At 43.2% G+C, this 16555-nt stretch overlaps 1 protein-coding gene and 2 long non-coding RNA genes across 3 annotated transcripts in view; 2 read left to right on the top strand and 1 right to left on the bottom strand.

Moving 5' to 3' along the window:
• Positions 1 to 414: 414 nt before the first annotated feature.
• On the top strand, positions 415 to 2730 carry LOC134174913 (uncharacterized). Its single transcript, XR_009968829.1, has 3 exons — positions 415 to 530; positions 1066 to 1107; positions 1479 to 2730. It is a non-coding gene; the product is annotated as an uncharacterized LOC134174913 (long non-coding RNA).
• A 2815-nt stretch (positions 2731 to 5545) lies between these two features.
• On the top strand, positions 5546 to 8637 carry LOC134174934 (uncharacterized). Its single transcript, XR_009968845.1, has 3 exons — positions 5546 to 5683; positions 7764 to 7851; positions 8549 to 8637. It is a non-coding gene; the product is annotated as an uncharacterized LOC134174934 (long non-coding RNA).
• CDK5RAP2 (CDK5 regulatory subunit associated protein 2) overlaps positions 7424 to 16555 on the bottom strand; it is an 80330-nt gene continuing 71198 nt past the window's right edge. Inside the window, 6 exon segments of the mRNA XM_062640308.1 lie at positions 7424 to 7727; positions 8543 to 8589; positions 10903 to 11041; positions 13062 to 13208; positions 15414 to 15673; positions 15806 to 15889. Coding sequence (XP_062496292.1) covers positions 7668 to 7727; positions 8543 to 8589; positions 10903 to 11041; positions 13062 to 13208; positions 15414 to 15673; positions 15806 to 15889 — 737 coding nt within the window. The 3' untranslated portion in view covers positions 7424 to 7667.

The following is a 16555-nucleotide window of genomic DNA, read 5'->3' as shown; positions in this document are numbered from 1 at the left end:
GAAGCGAGTGCTGAGTGAAGGGGAGACCATACAGAGCGAGATGTGGCCTGTAGGCACTTAAACTTTCCCACTTTTCTGAGCATTACTATCACCATTGTGCTGTCTAAATAACATCCAGGCTCTGGGCATGGTATTACCTGTCCTAACCGTGATTTACTGCTGCAATAAATTAGTTCCTAAGCCAAAGAATGAAAAATAATTGGCCTTATTGGTCTCTCTTTTTTCCTGCTCCTTTTTCCTTTGCTTGGGTCTTCTTCCATTTCCCTATTATCCATTCTGGGCATTTTTCCCCCTTTATCCCTTCTTAGGGGCCACTTCCTGGTTCTTTTCCATGCTTTGTGTTCTTGTTGGGATTTAACAGACCTGTTTTCTTGTCCTTTGTTTCCTCCTCCAGCCATTCCAAGCTTGCACCCTGTTCCTGGTGATGATGGCTCAGTGCTGGCCACAGCCCATCTTGTGGAGATGGAGAACCCCCTGTCCACAGTGGTCCTGTGCAAAGGAGGTGATGGAGGAGCTGAGGTTGGTCACAGGTGGGTTTTAAATGGACTTTAAAATGAGCTTCACATCTTACCGCTCTACAATAGCAGTAGATGACCCCCAAGTGTTGAACACAGTGGGGTGGGAGCTGGGGTAGTTTTGGCCTATGAGTTTTCTGCATCCCTTCTGTGTCGTTCTGCTTTATGCATTTAACCCAAAGGCTTTTGATACAAGACTTGGCAGTGTGTACCCCCACTCATCTGACCTTCCAGTGGTTGCCATATCCCCTCTTCATAGCATGTCATAGAGCCCCAGTGTAGCTGTCTGAGGGCTCTGGCATCAGCCCTTGGGAAGGAGAAGGTAAAGTGTGTGTGCTGGGAGGGGAAAGGGTGGGTTAAAATAGGGGCAGATCTGCCAAAAAGGCTCAAAGCTTCAGTAATTGTGATCTTTGGGGTCCGGCTCCATGACATGCTCTGAAAGCTGTGAACAGGGATGGCCAATACAGGCTTTAGTGATCCCTAACAGCAAGAAAGAATGGGCTCAAACCACCATGTTGGCATGCACATATATGTGTATATGCACATGTAGGTACCAGGAGGGATGGAGAGAGGGAGCATCCTCCCCGAACAGGTACCACAGTCCCGTAGCTGTCAGGAAAAGGGGTTACTTGATGTATTTATTACTTTAAGTTTGCTGTTTTGCAAAGACATGGTGCATCCCCGTTGTCACCACCTGTAGCTGAGGGTGCTTTTGGTGATGCTGCACAGTGCACAGACACCTATGGGCTCCCCACCAACACTGCTTGTGTCACACTGAACACAGCAGCTCCCAGCATAGAAGTGGGAACAACATGACTGCTCTTTGCTGCTCAGCAATCCCAGTGAGAGCAGCTTGAAAGAGAGGAGGGTAGGGTGGGTTTTTCTTTACTTTCCTTTAAATAAATGGGCATTTTCTATTTTCTATGCTGTTTTTTGAGCTGCTAATGTTCTTTCTGCGTGCAGGCACGATGCTGCTCCTGCTTGAGGATGCACACAGTGGAGCGCAAAGATAAAGATTGCATCTCATGCATAATGCATGGCCCAGCAACCCGCTGCTGCCACAAATTACCCGAGCAGATTCCTCCAATGGGGCTGGAAGAAAGGAAGGAGGGGGGGAAGATATTGTACTGAGTATCTTTCTAAAGGGATGACAAGAGAAACACCTAAAAAACAGGGAGAGATGCTCGCAAAAGGGGTCAATATGGAAGTAAAGGTGATGAGTGTGGAGCAGCAGGTCTGAACAGAGAGTGGGGTAACAGCAGTTCTGCTGGTCCTGGACGGATGGGGACAGCCCAGAGCTGCCTATGGAGATGTCCAGGGTGTGAGTTTGTGTTGGTGGGAGCTTATAAGAGGAATGACTTGTGGGTAGGGAAAAGGGTTACTTGATTTATTTATCACTTTCAATTAGATGCGATGCAGCTCTGCACTCATGCTGCATTCAGAGATGCTTCTGTAGAGCGGGAGCAAGCAGAGCAAAACACATGTGAGAGGATGGTGAGGAGGGGACAGAAAGGTGGGAACTGGCCACTGAAGTCACTTGGAATCTTTATTCCTTGCTGTCAGCAGCCCAGGAGCAGCCTTGGCTTCCCCCACTGCTGCTGTTTGCAGCCTTGGACGCTGCCTCCCCTCCCTGTAGGAGAGAAGCTGCAAGCAGATGCTGCAGCCTTTCCTTCTGTAGTGTATAAAGTGACCAAGCCGCTTCCCCATGTGTGCTTCACCCTTGCTAACTCTGAGCTATGCACTGCAGGATAGCAGGAGAGGCAGGAGCCCATTGCCCGTCTCCAAGAGCAATTCCCTCTGGAGCTCTGCAGCATGGTGGGAAATGCAGATGCTGATTTGGGAGTAGTGTTAAACTTGGGGGTGGAGAGAAATGGCATTTTAGGAGCAGATGGGGCGGGATTTGCTTTAGCTTCGGGCTGGAGCATGAGGGGTTGGCCCATCAACCCAGCGGGGATGCTGCTGCAGGTAGAGGTAACCAGTTTGGTGCTGCCAAAGATGGAGCATCCATAGGCATTTTCTGCTTTAGAAACCAAAGCCTGTTGAAAAGGGGCCTCTGATTTGCCTCAAGGGGAATGGGTACCAAAACTTCAGCAAGCACCAAGTATGCTGATAACTGTACAGAGGCCTCTGGATGGCTGTGATTCGATGTAAGGCACATTTTAAGACTGTTTGCTACGGGGTTTTATTCCATTTAAGTAATACAGAATAAGGCCTGGCTTCAGATCTCATCTTAATGCCATTTAAAGCCAGGTTGGACAGGGCTTGGAGCAACCTGCTCTAGTGGAAGGTGTCCTTGCCTGTGGCAGGGGTTGGAGCTGGATGAGCTTTAAGGTCCCTTCTAACCCAAACCATTCCACGATGCCCAGCACCGTGTGTTTGGGGTTATTTCAGCTTCCCACAAGCAGGACCAAGCACAAACCCAGAGCAGCAGCTTCGTGCAGGGGAGGGTCGGTGGCCGCGGATGCTGGGCTCTGCGTGCCGTGGTCCATGGCCCGCTCCCCACGCTGCAGCCCCGCTTCTCCTCCAGCACAACCTGCTTTTGCCATCTAGTGGCTGTTCCAGACAGGCTCAAACATGGACCTGGGCAGCCAAGGTGGTGATGGAGAAGGGTAGGAAGGGGATAAATGCATTGGCGGGGGGGTATTGATGCTATTAAGCAGCTCTTTCCCATGCTGTTACAGAAGTGAGGATGAGACCAGGGTACCAGGCTGTGTCCAGTGCACTGCCCATAAGGGAAGCTTAGTGATGGAGTTCCCTAAGCCAGAGCATGACAGCCCCCAAGATGCTGCCTGTGTTTGACCCATCCAGAGCAGGACCTGCATCTGGAGGCGCAGATCACCCCAAGTGCTTGCTAGGGTGCATCAAAATGGCTTTAATGCAAGCAGCTTATGAGCTGCCTGACCTCAAAGGGTCAGGCAAAGCCATGTGTCTGCTTCCAGGTACAGGACTTAAGCACTTATCCAGGTGGAAAAGCTCTGGGAACCCATGGACTCACATCTGAGGGTGGCTGGAGGTCGGCCTTTGGCTGCTGTGACTTGGGCTGTGGTGGCAATAGGATTCTAAAGGGTTTTCCTACTTTATCTTTCCTCTCAGATCATTTCTGTTGCAGTTACAAGCACCGACAGGACTTGCTTTCTGCCTACATCTGAGTGGCTTTACACTTGGGGTCCCCTCTGCTTGGCTTTCCAAGACACCACAGCCCCATCCCCATCACAGTTCAGTCCCATCACAGATCCATCCCTCTCCTCCTGGGCAGACACATCCCACAGAGCTTCCCATGGGATCTGTCAGCTTCTCTTGAGATTAACCCACTGCCCGGCTCTGCTGCGCCGCTGTTCCAAGCGCCCGACTGCATTAGCATTGATTTATGTCTAATACAGCCACCCACCGGTGAGGCTTTGGGTACTGTTCCTATTTGTTCTCTTGGCAGAGGTAATTACAGCCTTGGTCTTAAGCTGCAGGCGCAGGCTCCTGGACACACTGCACTGAAGGGATGGCTCGGGGCTGGCTGGCAGCACCAGGGATGCATGTGTCGTTAATGCACTGCTCTAATACTTCCTTTATTGCTGTGGAGCTGCACATGTTCTAGGGGCCTAAAGAGAAGGAAGAAAACCTTCTTTCCCCCCCTTTCCCCTTCTCTTTCACCCACTTTCCCCTTCTCTTTCTCCCCCTTTCCCTTCTCTTTCTCCCCCTTTCCCTCTCTTCCCCCCTCTTCCCCCTTCCCTTCTCTTTGCACCCCCTTTCCCCTTCTCTTCCCCCCTTTCCCCTTCTCTTCGCACCCCCTTTCCCTCCTTTTTCTTCCCCCCCCCCCCTTTCCCTTCTCTCCCTCCCTTCCCTTCTCTTCCCCCCTCTTTCTCTATTTTTCCTTTTTATCCTCTCCTTTTCTTCCCTTTCTCTCCTCCCTTTCCTACCTTCCCTCTTTCCTATTCCTCTTCCCTCTCTTTTCCCTTTCTCCCATCTCTCTTTTCCCTTTTCTCATCTCTTCCCTTCAGCATCCTCTCTGAGAAAGCCCCTTTGCTGCACACAGCAACACCGGGGAGGTTCAAGGTCACAGGTAAAGATGGCACCGGCCCTGAGCCTCTCCCCTCACCTACTCAAGTGCTGGTTCCTGACCTCTCAGCAATGAATGTCTCCCCTCACCTTGCACATCTAATGAGAGCAGAGGCAGGCAGGAGCTCACGAAGCAGATGAGCCCCTCCTTTACAATGCCATTTGCTTACACTGCTTATTTTTCTTGGGCATAATGATTTTTAAGGGGGAAAACGCAATTTTGCTTAATGGGAACCACGTTTAACACTCCATGGGCTTTTTCTGCTCCATCTGGGAAGTGTTTTTCCTTCTTTCTTTTAATTATTATTAAACCAGCCCAGTAAATTACGTGTGGTTAAGAGGCACTTCTCATTAAGATGAAATACTTGGATCTTGGAGGATTATCTGCTTTTAAAGAGGTGATGATACACTATAGATTGTATTTTAACTCCCCAGCAGCACCCACCTCCCATGGGACCTGCTCAGCACATTGCAGGGTGCGAACGCTGATGGGGAGCTGGATGCAATCAGAGCTGATGGGAAGGAAGGAAAAAGGGGTCAGGAGAAGAGGGCACAGCGGGGACCATGAAGAAATAAGTGGCAAATCATGGCAGGGAAGGGAAACGTTTAATCAGATTATTTAAGTACAGATGGTATGGAGGGGGGAAAAAAGAGGTTGCAAGAGGACCAAGAGACAGGGGAACACTATATATAGATGTACAGCTGCTTCCTTCAGGTGGTGTAACTCAAGACTGTGGGGTGATTAATTTTGTGAGTTGGAATGTATAGCAGGTTCTGATTGCATCTGAGTGTCTGTAATTTAGCTACTTAGTAAAATTAACTCGATGTTTTTAGTGAGCTGTGAGGACAATAATGTGTGAAGAGACTCAAGAAGGAGTTCGACTGCATCGGCTCTTCCCTTACCTCCCCCTTTTTTGTCAATTTGCAAAGTTTATTTTTAACTTCCCCACTTTTCTTTTCCTGGCATCTTTCCCCTCATCCAGACGAAGGAGTTGGCCTCCCCCTGCTGTCAGCTAAGGACAACGACGTGGTGTTACTGAGCTTTCATCTCCCTCCATGGACTAGAGGTGCAAGGTCCCAGCAGCCACAATGTGAGATGGATGCTCAGGCTAACTCAGGTAAGAGCTGTATATTGGGATATCCAAGGCACATAATGTAGATCAGAGCATGACACCTCTAGAAGACCATGGGATCTCCTATTAAATCCATTTTCATCCTTCAGAAGGCTTCACGGCACAGGTTGTCCAGAGAAGCTATGGCTGCCCCATGCCTGGCCGTGTTCAAGGCCTTGAGCAACATGGACTAGTGTGAGGCATCCCTGACCATGGCAGGGGGTTGGAACTATATGATTTTAAGGTCCTTTCCAGCCCAAACCATTCTATGACTCTATAATGGTGTCCAGCTAAGCTTAGGAGCACAGGGCTGCCCAAAGGGAGGATGCAGCTCTGACCTCTTAATATCAAGCTGTGATTTAGAACCGAAGTGCTTTAGAGCATCTTTCTGGTATTCAGTTGTCTGAATATCATCAAATTGTTGGGAAACCATTTGAACACACCAAAGCTTTCGTGGAAGGAGCTATTCTGGCTTGGCTTGGTCCTCGACATGTTGTGCATGTAGTACCAGAGTAGTTGAAATGGCTCCTGTCTCGTGGCCAGCTCAGTGGGTGTCAGAGCTATCTGTGTTCACAGCCCAGTTTAAGTAAGCACAGATTGACTGTTGTGAAACTACACATTGGTTATTCTCTAGAGTGCAATATCCAAGGACATTAGATCAGGTTATACCCAATATAACCACAAACCTGCACTGAGATTTCCGAGACCTGGTGCTAACCTTGGATGATGAGGGTGAATTATCCACTATAATGGGAGATCATCAAGGGGAAAAAGAGTAAAAATCACACTTAGTGAGAAATTCACTTAGTTCAGTAAAGCCATGATTGTACCATGAAATTATTTTGTAACAGGAAAATCACTTTAAATTATGGTCTTTTTAGGGTTAAACCACCTTCCCAGTTCACTTACTTAGTGACACTGAGAGCAGGTTGCAGGCAGTCAGCATGAGAAGAGCATGAAGGCATGTTTTATGCTTGTGTTCTCTGGCCTTGCCAAATTACCACTTCTATGTATCAATACGGGACATAAAAACCCCAGTAAAGGACTTAATTGAATTTATGAAACATTTTTCAGTGTTTTTAGGACAAAAATGGATTACAAACCTGTCGGGCTGTGTCCCTCATGGCTTTCTGCATCTCTGTACAGATCCCAGTGGAGGTGCGGGGTAACACTGATGTTTTACCAACAGCACGAGGTCTTTGTATTCAGTGTTGTTGAAAGCAAGTTTCCAACATCCCAGCTCAGCCAGAACAAGCCTTGTCTGTACCTTACAGACATATCACGAAGGACTGAATTGGATTCATTCCATTCTAATGTGGCTTCCCGTGGCAGGGCTTGGATCTAGATGATCTTTAAGGTCCCTTCCAACTCTGAGCACTCACTGAACAAAGAGTCATAGAACGGTTAAACACAAACACATTTGTGATGATGTTCAATTTTAATTGTCTAAGTAACACCATCAGACTTAGCATCGACCTAAGTTTCTAACAGGGAGGTAAGAAAGCTCCAGAAGGACCTTTCAGATAAGTTTAAAATGCTATAAAATAGTGAACATTTCTCACAGTGCTACAAAACAATGACAACTGCCAGCATTATTATTCTTTTAACCTACCTTCTTTTAGCAGTAGACAAACAGTGTGGAAGGTGAATCACATCTGTGATTCTTTCAGGACCTGTTTATAACAACAAATAGTTTTCTAACAGGACAAGTACAAATATAAAATATCAAATGAGCCAACTTTAAAAAAAAAAAAATCTGGATTTTTCACTTTCTCCAGTACCTTTTTTTCTGTAATAAATATTAAAAAAAACATCTTTTACATTACAGAAAATGTTAAATAAGTTATTTACCAAAAGATTATTGTTGGATTTTTGGTCAAAGGCTGATTCCATTAAGAGCTGAACAAACGTTTTTACATCAATAAATAGTAAGGCAGAAAGAAGCAAAGAGCAATCACAGGAGCAGTCTCTGTGAGTGGAATCTTCTCTTTCAGAGAATCCTTTTCTTGCTGGTATAGGAAGGTGATTTTTGATTCTCAGCTGGTGGGACCTGGTGAGAAAAGCAACAATTATTGTTATTTTATAGTACTTCAAGTGCACACAGTTTGTCCCTACCCCTGGGCCATGCTGCTGCAAAAGGATCTGCAAATAGCAGCTTCTGTAAGAAGATTTCTGTAAGTAGAAAGAGTTTTTATTATGTCACCACTTTCTAACTCGCATAGGGCTGAGACAACAGGACAGCAACCACACAGTGGTCAGGAAGGTGAGGTAAAGGGATGTATGGGAAAGGTCAGAGTAAAACTTAAGGAGGGGCTGGGAAATGTACAATCATTGAGTGGAGTGGCATGAGGAGAAGGAGGGGATGCAGGAGTCAGGAGGTGTATTGCATCCTCCTGGGAGTAGAGTCCAAAACTTCTAGGAGAAATCAAATCTGAACAGTGATTACTTTAATACACTGCATTAGCAAATAGCTGTTTGCAAAAGCTTTGCCTGTGGGTCTATATTTAAATAAAGGCACCACTAGTTATTAATACATACACAAGCTTTAAGTAATGGTGTCTTTGAACTTATTCAGCTGGCAAGTTATGGGACTGTGATCTGCTGAAATAAAACTACTGGAAGAAGATGACAGATGAGTATTAATGTACAGAAAGCATCAGAAAGGAGCAGGTTGATGTGATCAGTCATAAAACTGATTCAAACATCAGATACTGCAGAATATTACTAACTTGCTGCCACCCAGATGGATTAGGCAGCAAATCTAAATCAAATCAGACCAATTCTGCAGAATACTACTAACACAGCAATGCGTATTTTTAATGAGTACATAAAAAGGCATTAAATGCACCCAAAAACTGTACTTACTTCCAGGTTTCCTCTAGCCTTCTTCAAGACATCATGAGTTAAAGCCACTGGAAAGAAAGAGGAGAATCAGAAGAACACTGCACAGACTTTCTCTGTTCAAGTCCTAATAAGGTATGTAACTAGCAACTCGGCAATCACACACCACTTCCACTTTTCTACTCACCAAAACCCAGAACTGTTTTCTCTCTCCTGAGCCCTGTTAAGAAGCTCAGGCTGCAGTACAACCCTCCAGCTGCAGCAACCCCAGATTAAGGGGCAGTGCTGCTCTAGGAGATGGTTAGGGAAGAGCAGAAGGACACGTGCTGAAATGGCATTTCCTATCCCCAATCTATGTGTCATCTAGTGAAGGATCTGATTTTCAAATCTAAACATTAGGGAAGTGCTTTTAGTTTCTCTGCCATAAGAACAATGCATGTGAAAACAGCCATAGCTCATCACTACAGTTAATGTCACAGATGAACAGCCACCTGCAATACTGATGACCTGGTTTCCTTGATAGAAGTCATCAAAGGAAGACTTTCTGTTAATTTTAAGGGGAGGTGGTACATGATCTCACTACAATTTGATCTATTCAGTAGCTAATTTGGTCTGTGAAAGAGAGAAAAACTGTGCAGTGGAGAGATTATGTGGAATGATGCATTGGGAAAGGGACAGATGGCAGAAGGAAGCTAGATCCTCCAGCAGTTCAAGGACAAAGCAAGCTATATATGCTTAGGGGAAATTATGTCAGTGGCTTGCTCTGAAGGCTTACAAGTTTCCTGTGTTCAGCTACTTTGCCTCTGTGGGGACAGCATGAGACCTGTGAAAGGAGGAGGGGAGGCTTCTAAACAAAACTAATCTTTAGAAATGCCAGGTTAAATAATGTGATTCTCTAATCTGTGTCAGGTCCATAACTGTGGAAAAATACCATTCACAAGTACCAATTGAATATCCCAGTCTCAAAAATAAACAATTTAGCCATAATAAAGATTTTTCATTACAATAATAACAATCCAACAACTCCAAGGGTATAGCTGTCAGGAGATAATTATACCCTTGGCAGATTACTGCAATTTGGCACTGCATTGTTACATGTTCAGAGGTTCAGATGAGGTTTATAAGCAATGAGTTCTCTCGCCAGAGAAAGCATACAGAAGACTCTGAGCCACCAGAATATTCCAGTCTCTGCCTCTAAATAGATTTACGAATGCTCAACTAAATAACAGAAGCAACCTGAATATCCTCAGTGGACTGGCCAGCTAACAGGATGCTAGGAGAATGAATGCAGCCAAAGTCACCTACTGTGATGCTTTTGCTCTTACTAGTAAAGGAGAAAGGAAATACCAAAACTAAGTGTAAGCATCCTAACAAAATCCAGCAGCTTCCTATGATCCCCCAGTTTTGTTGTATGCTTGGCCAGGAACTTGTGTACAGATGCAATTTAGAAACCTTTCTGAAATTGCTCTTTAAAGGCAAAGGTAATCTGACATCCATAATTCCCACAATCAGTGAAACTCACAGAAAATCATATCTAGGTCTTTCTGTGTAGCAGATTGCTCTGTGCTCATAAAGAACTCTGCTAGTAAAGTCATTTCACCTGGCAAACTAGGTTTTTCTAAATCAAAAATATTAAATTCAGTACATGAAGAGACTTCAGTGTCATATCCTCTATCAGCCAGGCTGCTGCTAGCCAGCCAATAGTTTGCATTGTGGAAATTGCAGGAAACACAGGCTTTGTTTTATAAGGACCTAGTTTAGATGAGGTTGAATGTCCTGAAAAGGAGTAAATTAAGGGGGAGATGTATTTCTTTCTGAGAGCATGGAGAGGCTGTGGGGATACCATTCTGGACAGGAGGGTAAAATCTCTGCTGATTTATACTCTTGGAATTACCCAGTACGTCTGAGATGTCACTGGAAGTAGGAACTGACCAAATGAAAACCAGCAGATACCCCAGGGATATTATTTGGACAGACATGCCAGAATAGCTTTGATTTTTGTATGACAACCCCAAACTGAGCAGTTTGAGTTTAAAACCTGAACAAAACAATTTTGGATTTAATACAAGTAATTTATACATCATTTAGTAGAATCCCGGACTGGTTTGGGTTGGAAGGAACGTTAAAGCTCATCCAGTTCCAATCCCTGCCCAGGGATAGGGTAGCCACGGCTTCTCCGAGCAACCTGTGCCCATTTTACCACCCTCACAGGGAAGAGATTCTTGATGTCTAATCTAAATCTCCCATTTGTCAGTTTAAAGCCACTCCCCCTTGTCCTGTCCCTACAGAGCCTTGTAAAAATCCATGTTCTTGTTTCTCCAATTTTAGAAGTAGCCACAGACTACAAAAATCAAACAAGAACCAGTAATAAAGCATACACTTACGCTGGTCAATGATTACTTTCTCCATGTTTTCCTTCAGCTGGTTTGTGGAGTGCAAGCGTTTCACTGTGCTGTGTAACTTCTTCTCTTGCTCAGACAGTTTCTTCCGTAATCTAAATATTTCTGCTTTCATTCCATCATCCTAAATTGAGAGAAGAAAATGTAATATTAAAGTATTATATATATTTTATATATACATACACACACACACACACACACACACACACATCAGTTATTATATAACAGTATATTGTGCATTGCTAAATACTTTTGTACAAAAGCCTTTAAGCTTCCTCAGAGGAGTGAAACATCACTGATTGTCCTTCTATGCTCGCTTCCCCAGTGATATCCATGATTTCCTATGATATCTGCCAAGAGACAACTATAATTCTTAACTGGCTTTTACTGCAATTCATTTTCCTTCTAGTTCTGAGAAAAGCCTAAACACCAGTGTCTGTTTTTGGTTTTCAGCCTCCAGACCTCTCTTCCTTTTCTGTCCTCCTCAACTAACTGGAAAATGTAAGGAAGGCCAGCGCTATGGGATCAGCAAGTATCTTGCCTACCAGCTTGAGAGCTTCCAGCTTCCTTCTCCAATGTGCTGTTAATGCTGCCTTCGTTCAAGAGCTAAAAAACATTGTACAGATGACTGGGACAGTTCTACTGCAAAATTATTTAACAGTGTCACCATTTAAGCTTCAGTTTTCACCATTCCAACCAAATCAGTATTTTGTAAAACAGGACTATGAGCAGCCCTGACATAGTCTGCCAGCATCATGGATCTTGATTCTCATGCAAACTTAAGCTTGTACATTTACTTCTTTTCTTGTTGTGCCACTTGTTAACTAATAGTATCTTCTGGAATTTGCCCCTGGCATTTAGCTCTTCAGAAGAACTGATTACTCACAACTCCTGCGGGGCTGAAGAGGAGGCAGTGAATGCTCAGTATCTTTTAGACTCCAGCTTGAAGAGACACACTGCATTTAAAGACATCAGAAACAATCTAATATCCTTAAGATCTCAGGATGTTAGATAAGAAACTCCAGGAAAGATTCTATTAGGCTCTAATTAGGTGCAGTCCTGGGAATTCAGATACTCCACATGTTAAGGTTGGATTTTCAGAAGTGACTGATCCAGATCAAGAAGGTTTAAGATCTCTCTAACATTAAAGCATCAGATGCATCACACACCATGTGTGTGAGCTATGTTCAGATACTGCAATCCAGGCCAATATAAAGCTGTCTATATAGATTATACACATGATAAAAATGGAAGTATACACACTTGTCAAGACATCCTAAATATGGAGCTGAAACATCAGTGAATATATTAGACAGCAGAGTTCATTCTTACTGCTTTTATGATTTTACACATTGAAGGATGCTAGAAAATAACAGCAAAAATGTTATGAAAATGATATAGAAAATATTTACTTTTCCTAACGTTTGGGGTTATTTTCCCAGCAATATCCTGCTTCTTTTAAGGAAACACATACAGAAAACCCTCAGTGAAAACACTTTAGATTCATTTTCAGGCCAGACTTTGAAACAGTTTCATTGCTGAGTGGTGGTATTATGACAGTATAGATAATTCATTCCTCATTCAGTTTACTTCCATTCATTTGCACAGTGCAATCATTTTTAGTTAAAATGTTATAAAACTTGTCTGGGGCTTTTGTCACACTTGTAAAAAAGCATGCTATTTTACATCTTAGGCACCCAAAATGTAATCTGAGCTACATTCTCCTTTTACATCAAAGTTGCTGAAGTTTCTCTTGTTACTAGGATATACATAAACAAATTGAATCGGGTTCTATAGCGGGGACTCCAGACCTTTTCTTGATGAAATGGAGCATTTGCCTGCCTGGGTTTCCTGTATTACTACAGATTACCTCTGTACTATAAAGCATAGGCAAATAGAAGTGTAAATAAACACCTCCATATGCAATATGATAGAAAGCCAGCACACATTCAGCCTTAGCCTTCAGTGATGGGAGCTGTAAATCCATGTGGCCAAAGACATCCAAGGTTCAGGGGTTTCAAAAGATTTTTCCCAAATGACACATTACAAGAAAGAAACCCCAAACAGGTAAAAACACCCACAGCCAACCACCAAACCCACTAAACCCCACAACTCCCCCCCCACCAAATGAAGCACAGCAGTACCTGAGTGCCATGTGTGGTACCGTGTACACCTTTCAGTGGAAGGGAAACTCTCCAAAGGAGTTTGAGTAAGCGTGCAGCCTCTTCTAAGATCTGCTGTACTGTGTGAATGTTTGCTGAAAAGCTCTGCAGTGCTGCCTGCTCTGGTACCTGTGGCACAGGGTTAGAGACATGGTAAATTTTATGCTTAAAACGTTATGAAAATGTAATCTTAATTAATGGTTTAAACCCCATTGGCATTTTGATTTCGTATTTAAGATGATGTACACAGCTATTGTGTGCCCCAAAAGCTAATTTGTTGGTTTGCAAAGACTGCTGAATTATGCATTATCATCTGAGAATCTCAGGGAGGGAGGGGATTTATCCTAATCAATAACCATGATTAATAATAGATTATATTTACTGGAGCTGCTATGCCACATGGTAATAGTTGGCAACTCTCTTCTCTCTCCATTTGCATTTCGTGTCATGTTATTTGAAAGTCAAATGATTACAGACATCAATTTAAGCAATATAGATGTTTCTTCCTTAGCAGACCCTTTAAACTCTTCCATTTAATGCTAAAAGAACTATCAGGACACACATAAAATGTTTTCCTCTGCTGACAGATGAGAAAACCAAATTGAAGAAATTGCATAAATGTGAAATAAAGGAGGGGAAGAATGCAAGGGTTGGAAATGAATTACCAGAGCAATGGTGATACAGAAGGGGGAAGGGTAATGAAAGAAAAGCATTCACAGTTCCTGCCCCGTGCAGTATTCCATTTGAGTATGTATTTAGCATTGTTATCTAACCAGAACCCTCCTGCCACATAAAATAACCCATTTGCTAAGTAGTCTGAAATTTCAGTGATGTAAAGCTTGATAGGAAACTGCAAATGGTGAAAACTGCTTTTATCTTTACACTACAACACAAGTTACAAACTTAGCCAGATTACTTTTGCAGTCATTATCAGGATCTTAACTAGGTCATTTGAAAATATATGATACTTCAGAGAGTCTTAAGTGTCATTCAGACATCATTTTACTGTGTGAGCACACATGTGATCCCACAAAAAGTTGTTCCGAATTGGTGAAGACTGCATCTTCAATACCTTTACTAATTAGGACTGGCAAAATAAGTAGTGCAGATTTATCCATGCAGTTCAGACCTTCTGGTTTTTGAAGAGCAATGAGCATGGTTTTTTACACATTTATATTATCATAAAATTGTAAGGGTGAAAGGACCTTCATTAGTCACCTCATTTACTTTCCCACTCCAAGGCAGGAAAGCATTACATGTAATTTTTCAGGCATTCACATAATCTGCTCTTACAAGCACCCTCCATTCCAGGGTTTCATTATTTTTACCACTGGCATGTGTTTTAAATGCCTGATCCAGGCTGTTCTATTGTGGTTCCTTAGCTCCTTATTAACTGCCATGGACATGTGCAGATCGTTCCTTCCCTGTTGTTGAAGCTTGTAGGTAGATTTGTCTTATTCAGTCCACCCCAAACCTGCTATCATCAACTGTATCCAGAAATTAACAGTATTAAAAAAGAAAAATTAGCATTAACAAACACTAGTTCTCTTGATTCTAGAGGAAAAGGACTGACATTCAATACAAGGAAAACATTTTATTGGTTTAAGAATTATTGTGTTTTAAGACTACAGCATGAGGACTGTGACTTGATACCGCTGTGTCACACGTGACACTGCCTCAGTGACAGTGTTTAATCATTAATGGGATATTCAAGCTCCCGATACTGCTCAAGCATTCGACTGCTTCCAGGAATTGGAAACATATTAAAAATCTTCCCTAATACGAAACAAGCCTCATTAGTATACATCAGTCATTGATGTACAGTTATAACCTGGTGTTACCAAGTGGGGAACTTCATCAGCTGCATATCAGATTTCTTTTAACTGTCTCATAGTTCCTGGGTTTACGCCAAGTCTTCATTACAAGAAAATCTCCTTTATTATTTTTATCCATAGGTTATTGATATATATCCCTAGTTTAAGCCCTTTCTAAAGCATTGCAGTTTTTTTGTTGGTTTTGTTTGCCTTTACTACTTCCAGTGTAACAATCGCCTATTTCCAGAGTGAAAACAAGTAGTTTCACCTCATTTCAAGTTGCAAGTAGAAGTGTGATTGCTTATTAAAGAACCAGAATTAACTAATTCACCCATAGCTTCATTAACCCAGAATCACAAATAGGTGCCTGCATCTAGATGAAGCTTGTCAGGCTGCAGGTGTCCTGACAGAGTGACTCAGTTGCCTGCTGCACCATTAACCTAGTTCTTTGCTTTTGTAACCTGCGCATTTTGCACCTCTAGGTAAAATTCACCATCCTTTAACAGCTCTCAGTGCTTACCTTTATTCCAGGCTCCTGCAGTTTCGTACCAGTGACCTCTCTTAAAGGAATCTCCATTTCTGCTAAAACCTGTTGCCCTTCTGAAATCTGCTTCCGTAGAGCATTATAATCCTCAATCAAGCCAAGAACGTGGCGCCCGTTTTTGTCTGCCCACATGCGATGCCCAGGCACGAGGCGAGGGGTGCAAGCTGTGCTGGAGGATGAGGTGCTACTGCAGTGTGAAGTGCTGTCTACGTCGTCTTTAGAGGCTGAGTGTGTACCTGGAGCAGAAACAAAGTTTTAATCCTTACATGTAGAACTAAGCATTCTATGATTCTATGACACTAGACTCATCTTAAACAGCAAGCCTGGGTTACTGATAACACACACGTTAAAGATACGTTGGGATGTACCTGGTTTCACTAGCGAAATGCAATGTCCATGCTTCTGCACCTCACAAATCTTTCTGCTGGCAGCAGGGCATTTGCAACGATTTTCTATATATAAAAACAGGACAAGGGAGAGCACATAACATTAACATGCATAAAAAACAATTCATAACTCTGTGTCTGTTCCCTTTTTTTGCTGATGCAGCATTTGGACTCAGGAAGCAGAGAAACACAGTTAATTTTGTAGTACTGCACCATCTATCTTCCAGTATTTACCCACATTTATCTTTTTAGCATCTATCCCAAATCCTAGGTACCTCCCAAAATCAAATCTAAAATACATCCTGATGAAGACATTTTAATCAGCAAATGCAATCTTCTCATTAACGCCACAAGCATGACACCTTCCACAGCTATAGCATAAAGATCATATCTGTATTCCCTACTCTTCAGACCTTCCAAATTCCCTATGAGTAAAGACTAATCACAGCACATGTAAAAAGCTAATGAATTCAGCTGTTGACATTCCAAGGAGTTTTTCTGGTCCATATCAAACCAAGCTGTTATAACTCAATTCACCACTTTCTTAAAGAAATAAGGAGTATCTCCAGTTCCTCTCTACTCTACCTGACACAGGTCAAACGCAACATCTAGGTTTCTATCTAGAACAAACCAGGAACAAATGCAATTTGGGGATACTGGTGATAAAGGTTCCCCACAATAGCTGTTCCACACCTACTTGATCACGACTGGCCCTAAGAAACCATCCCCATA

This window comes from Pezoporus occidentalis, unplaced genomic scaffold (genome assembly GCF_034315485.1).
Source record: "Pezoporus occidentalis ecotype Australia unplaced genomic scaffold, CSIRO_AGI_Poc_V1 ctg64, whole genome shotgun sequence".
Taxonomy (NCBI): domain Eukaryota; kingdom Metazoa; phylum Chordata; class Aves; order Psittaciformes; family Psittacidae; genus Pezoporus; species Pezoporus occidentalis.
This window is presented reverse-complemented; position numbering and strand designations above follow the sequence as displayed.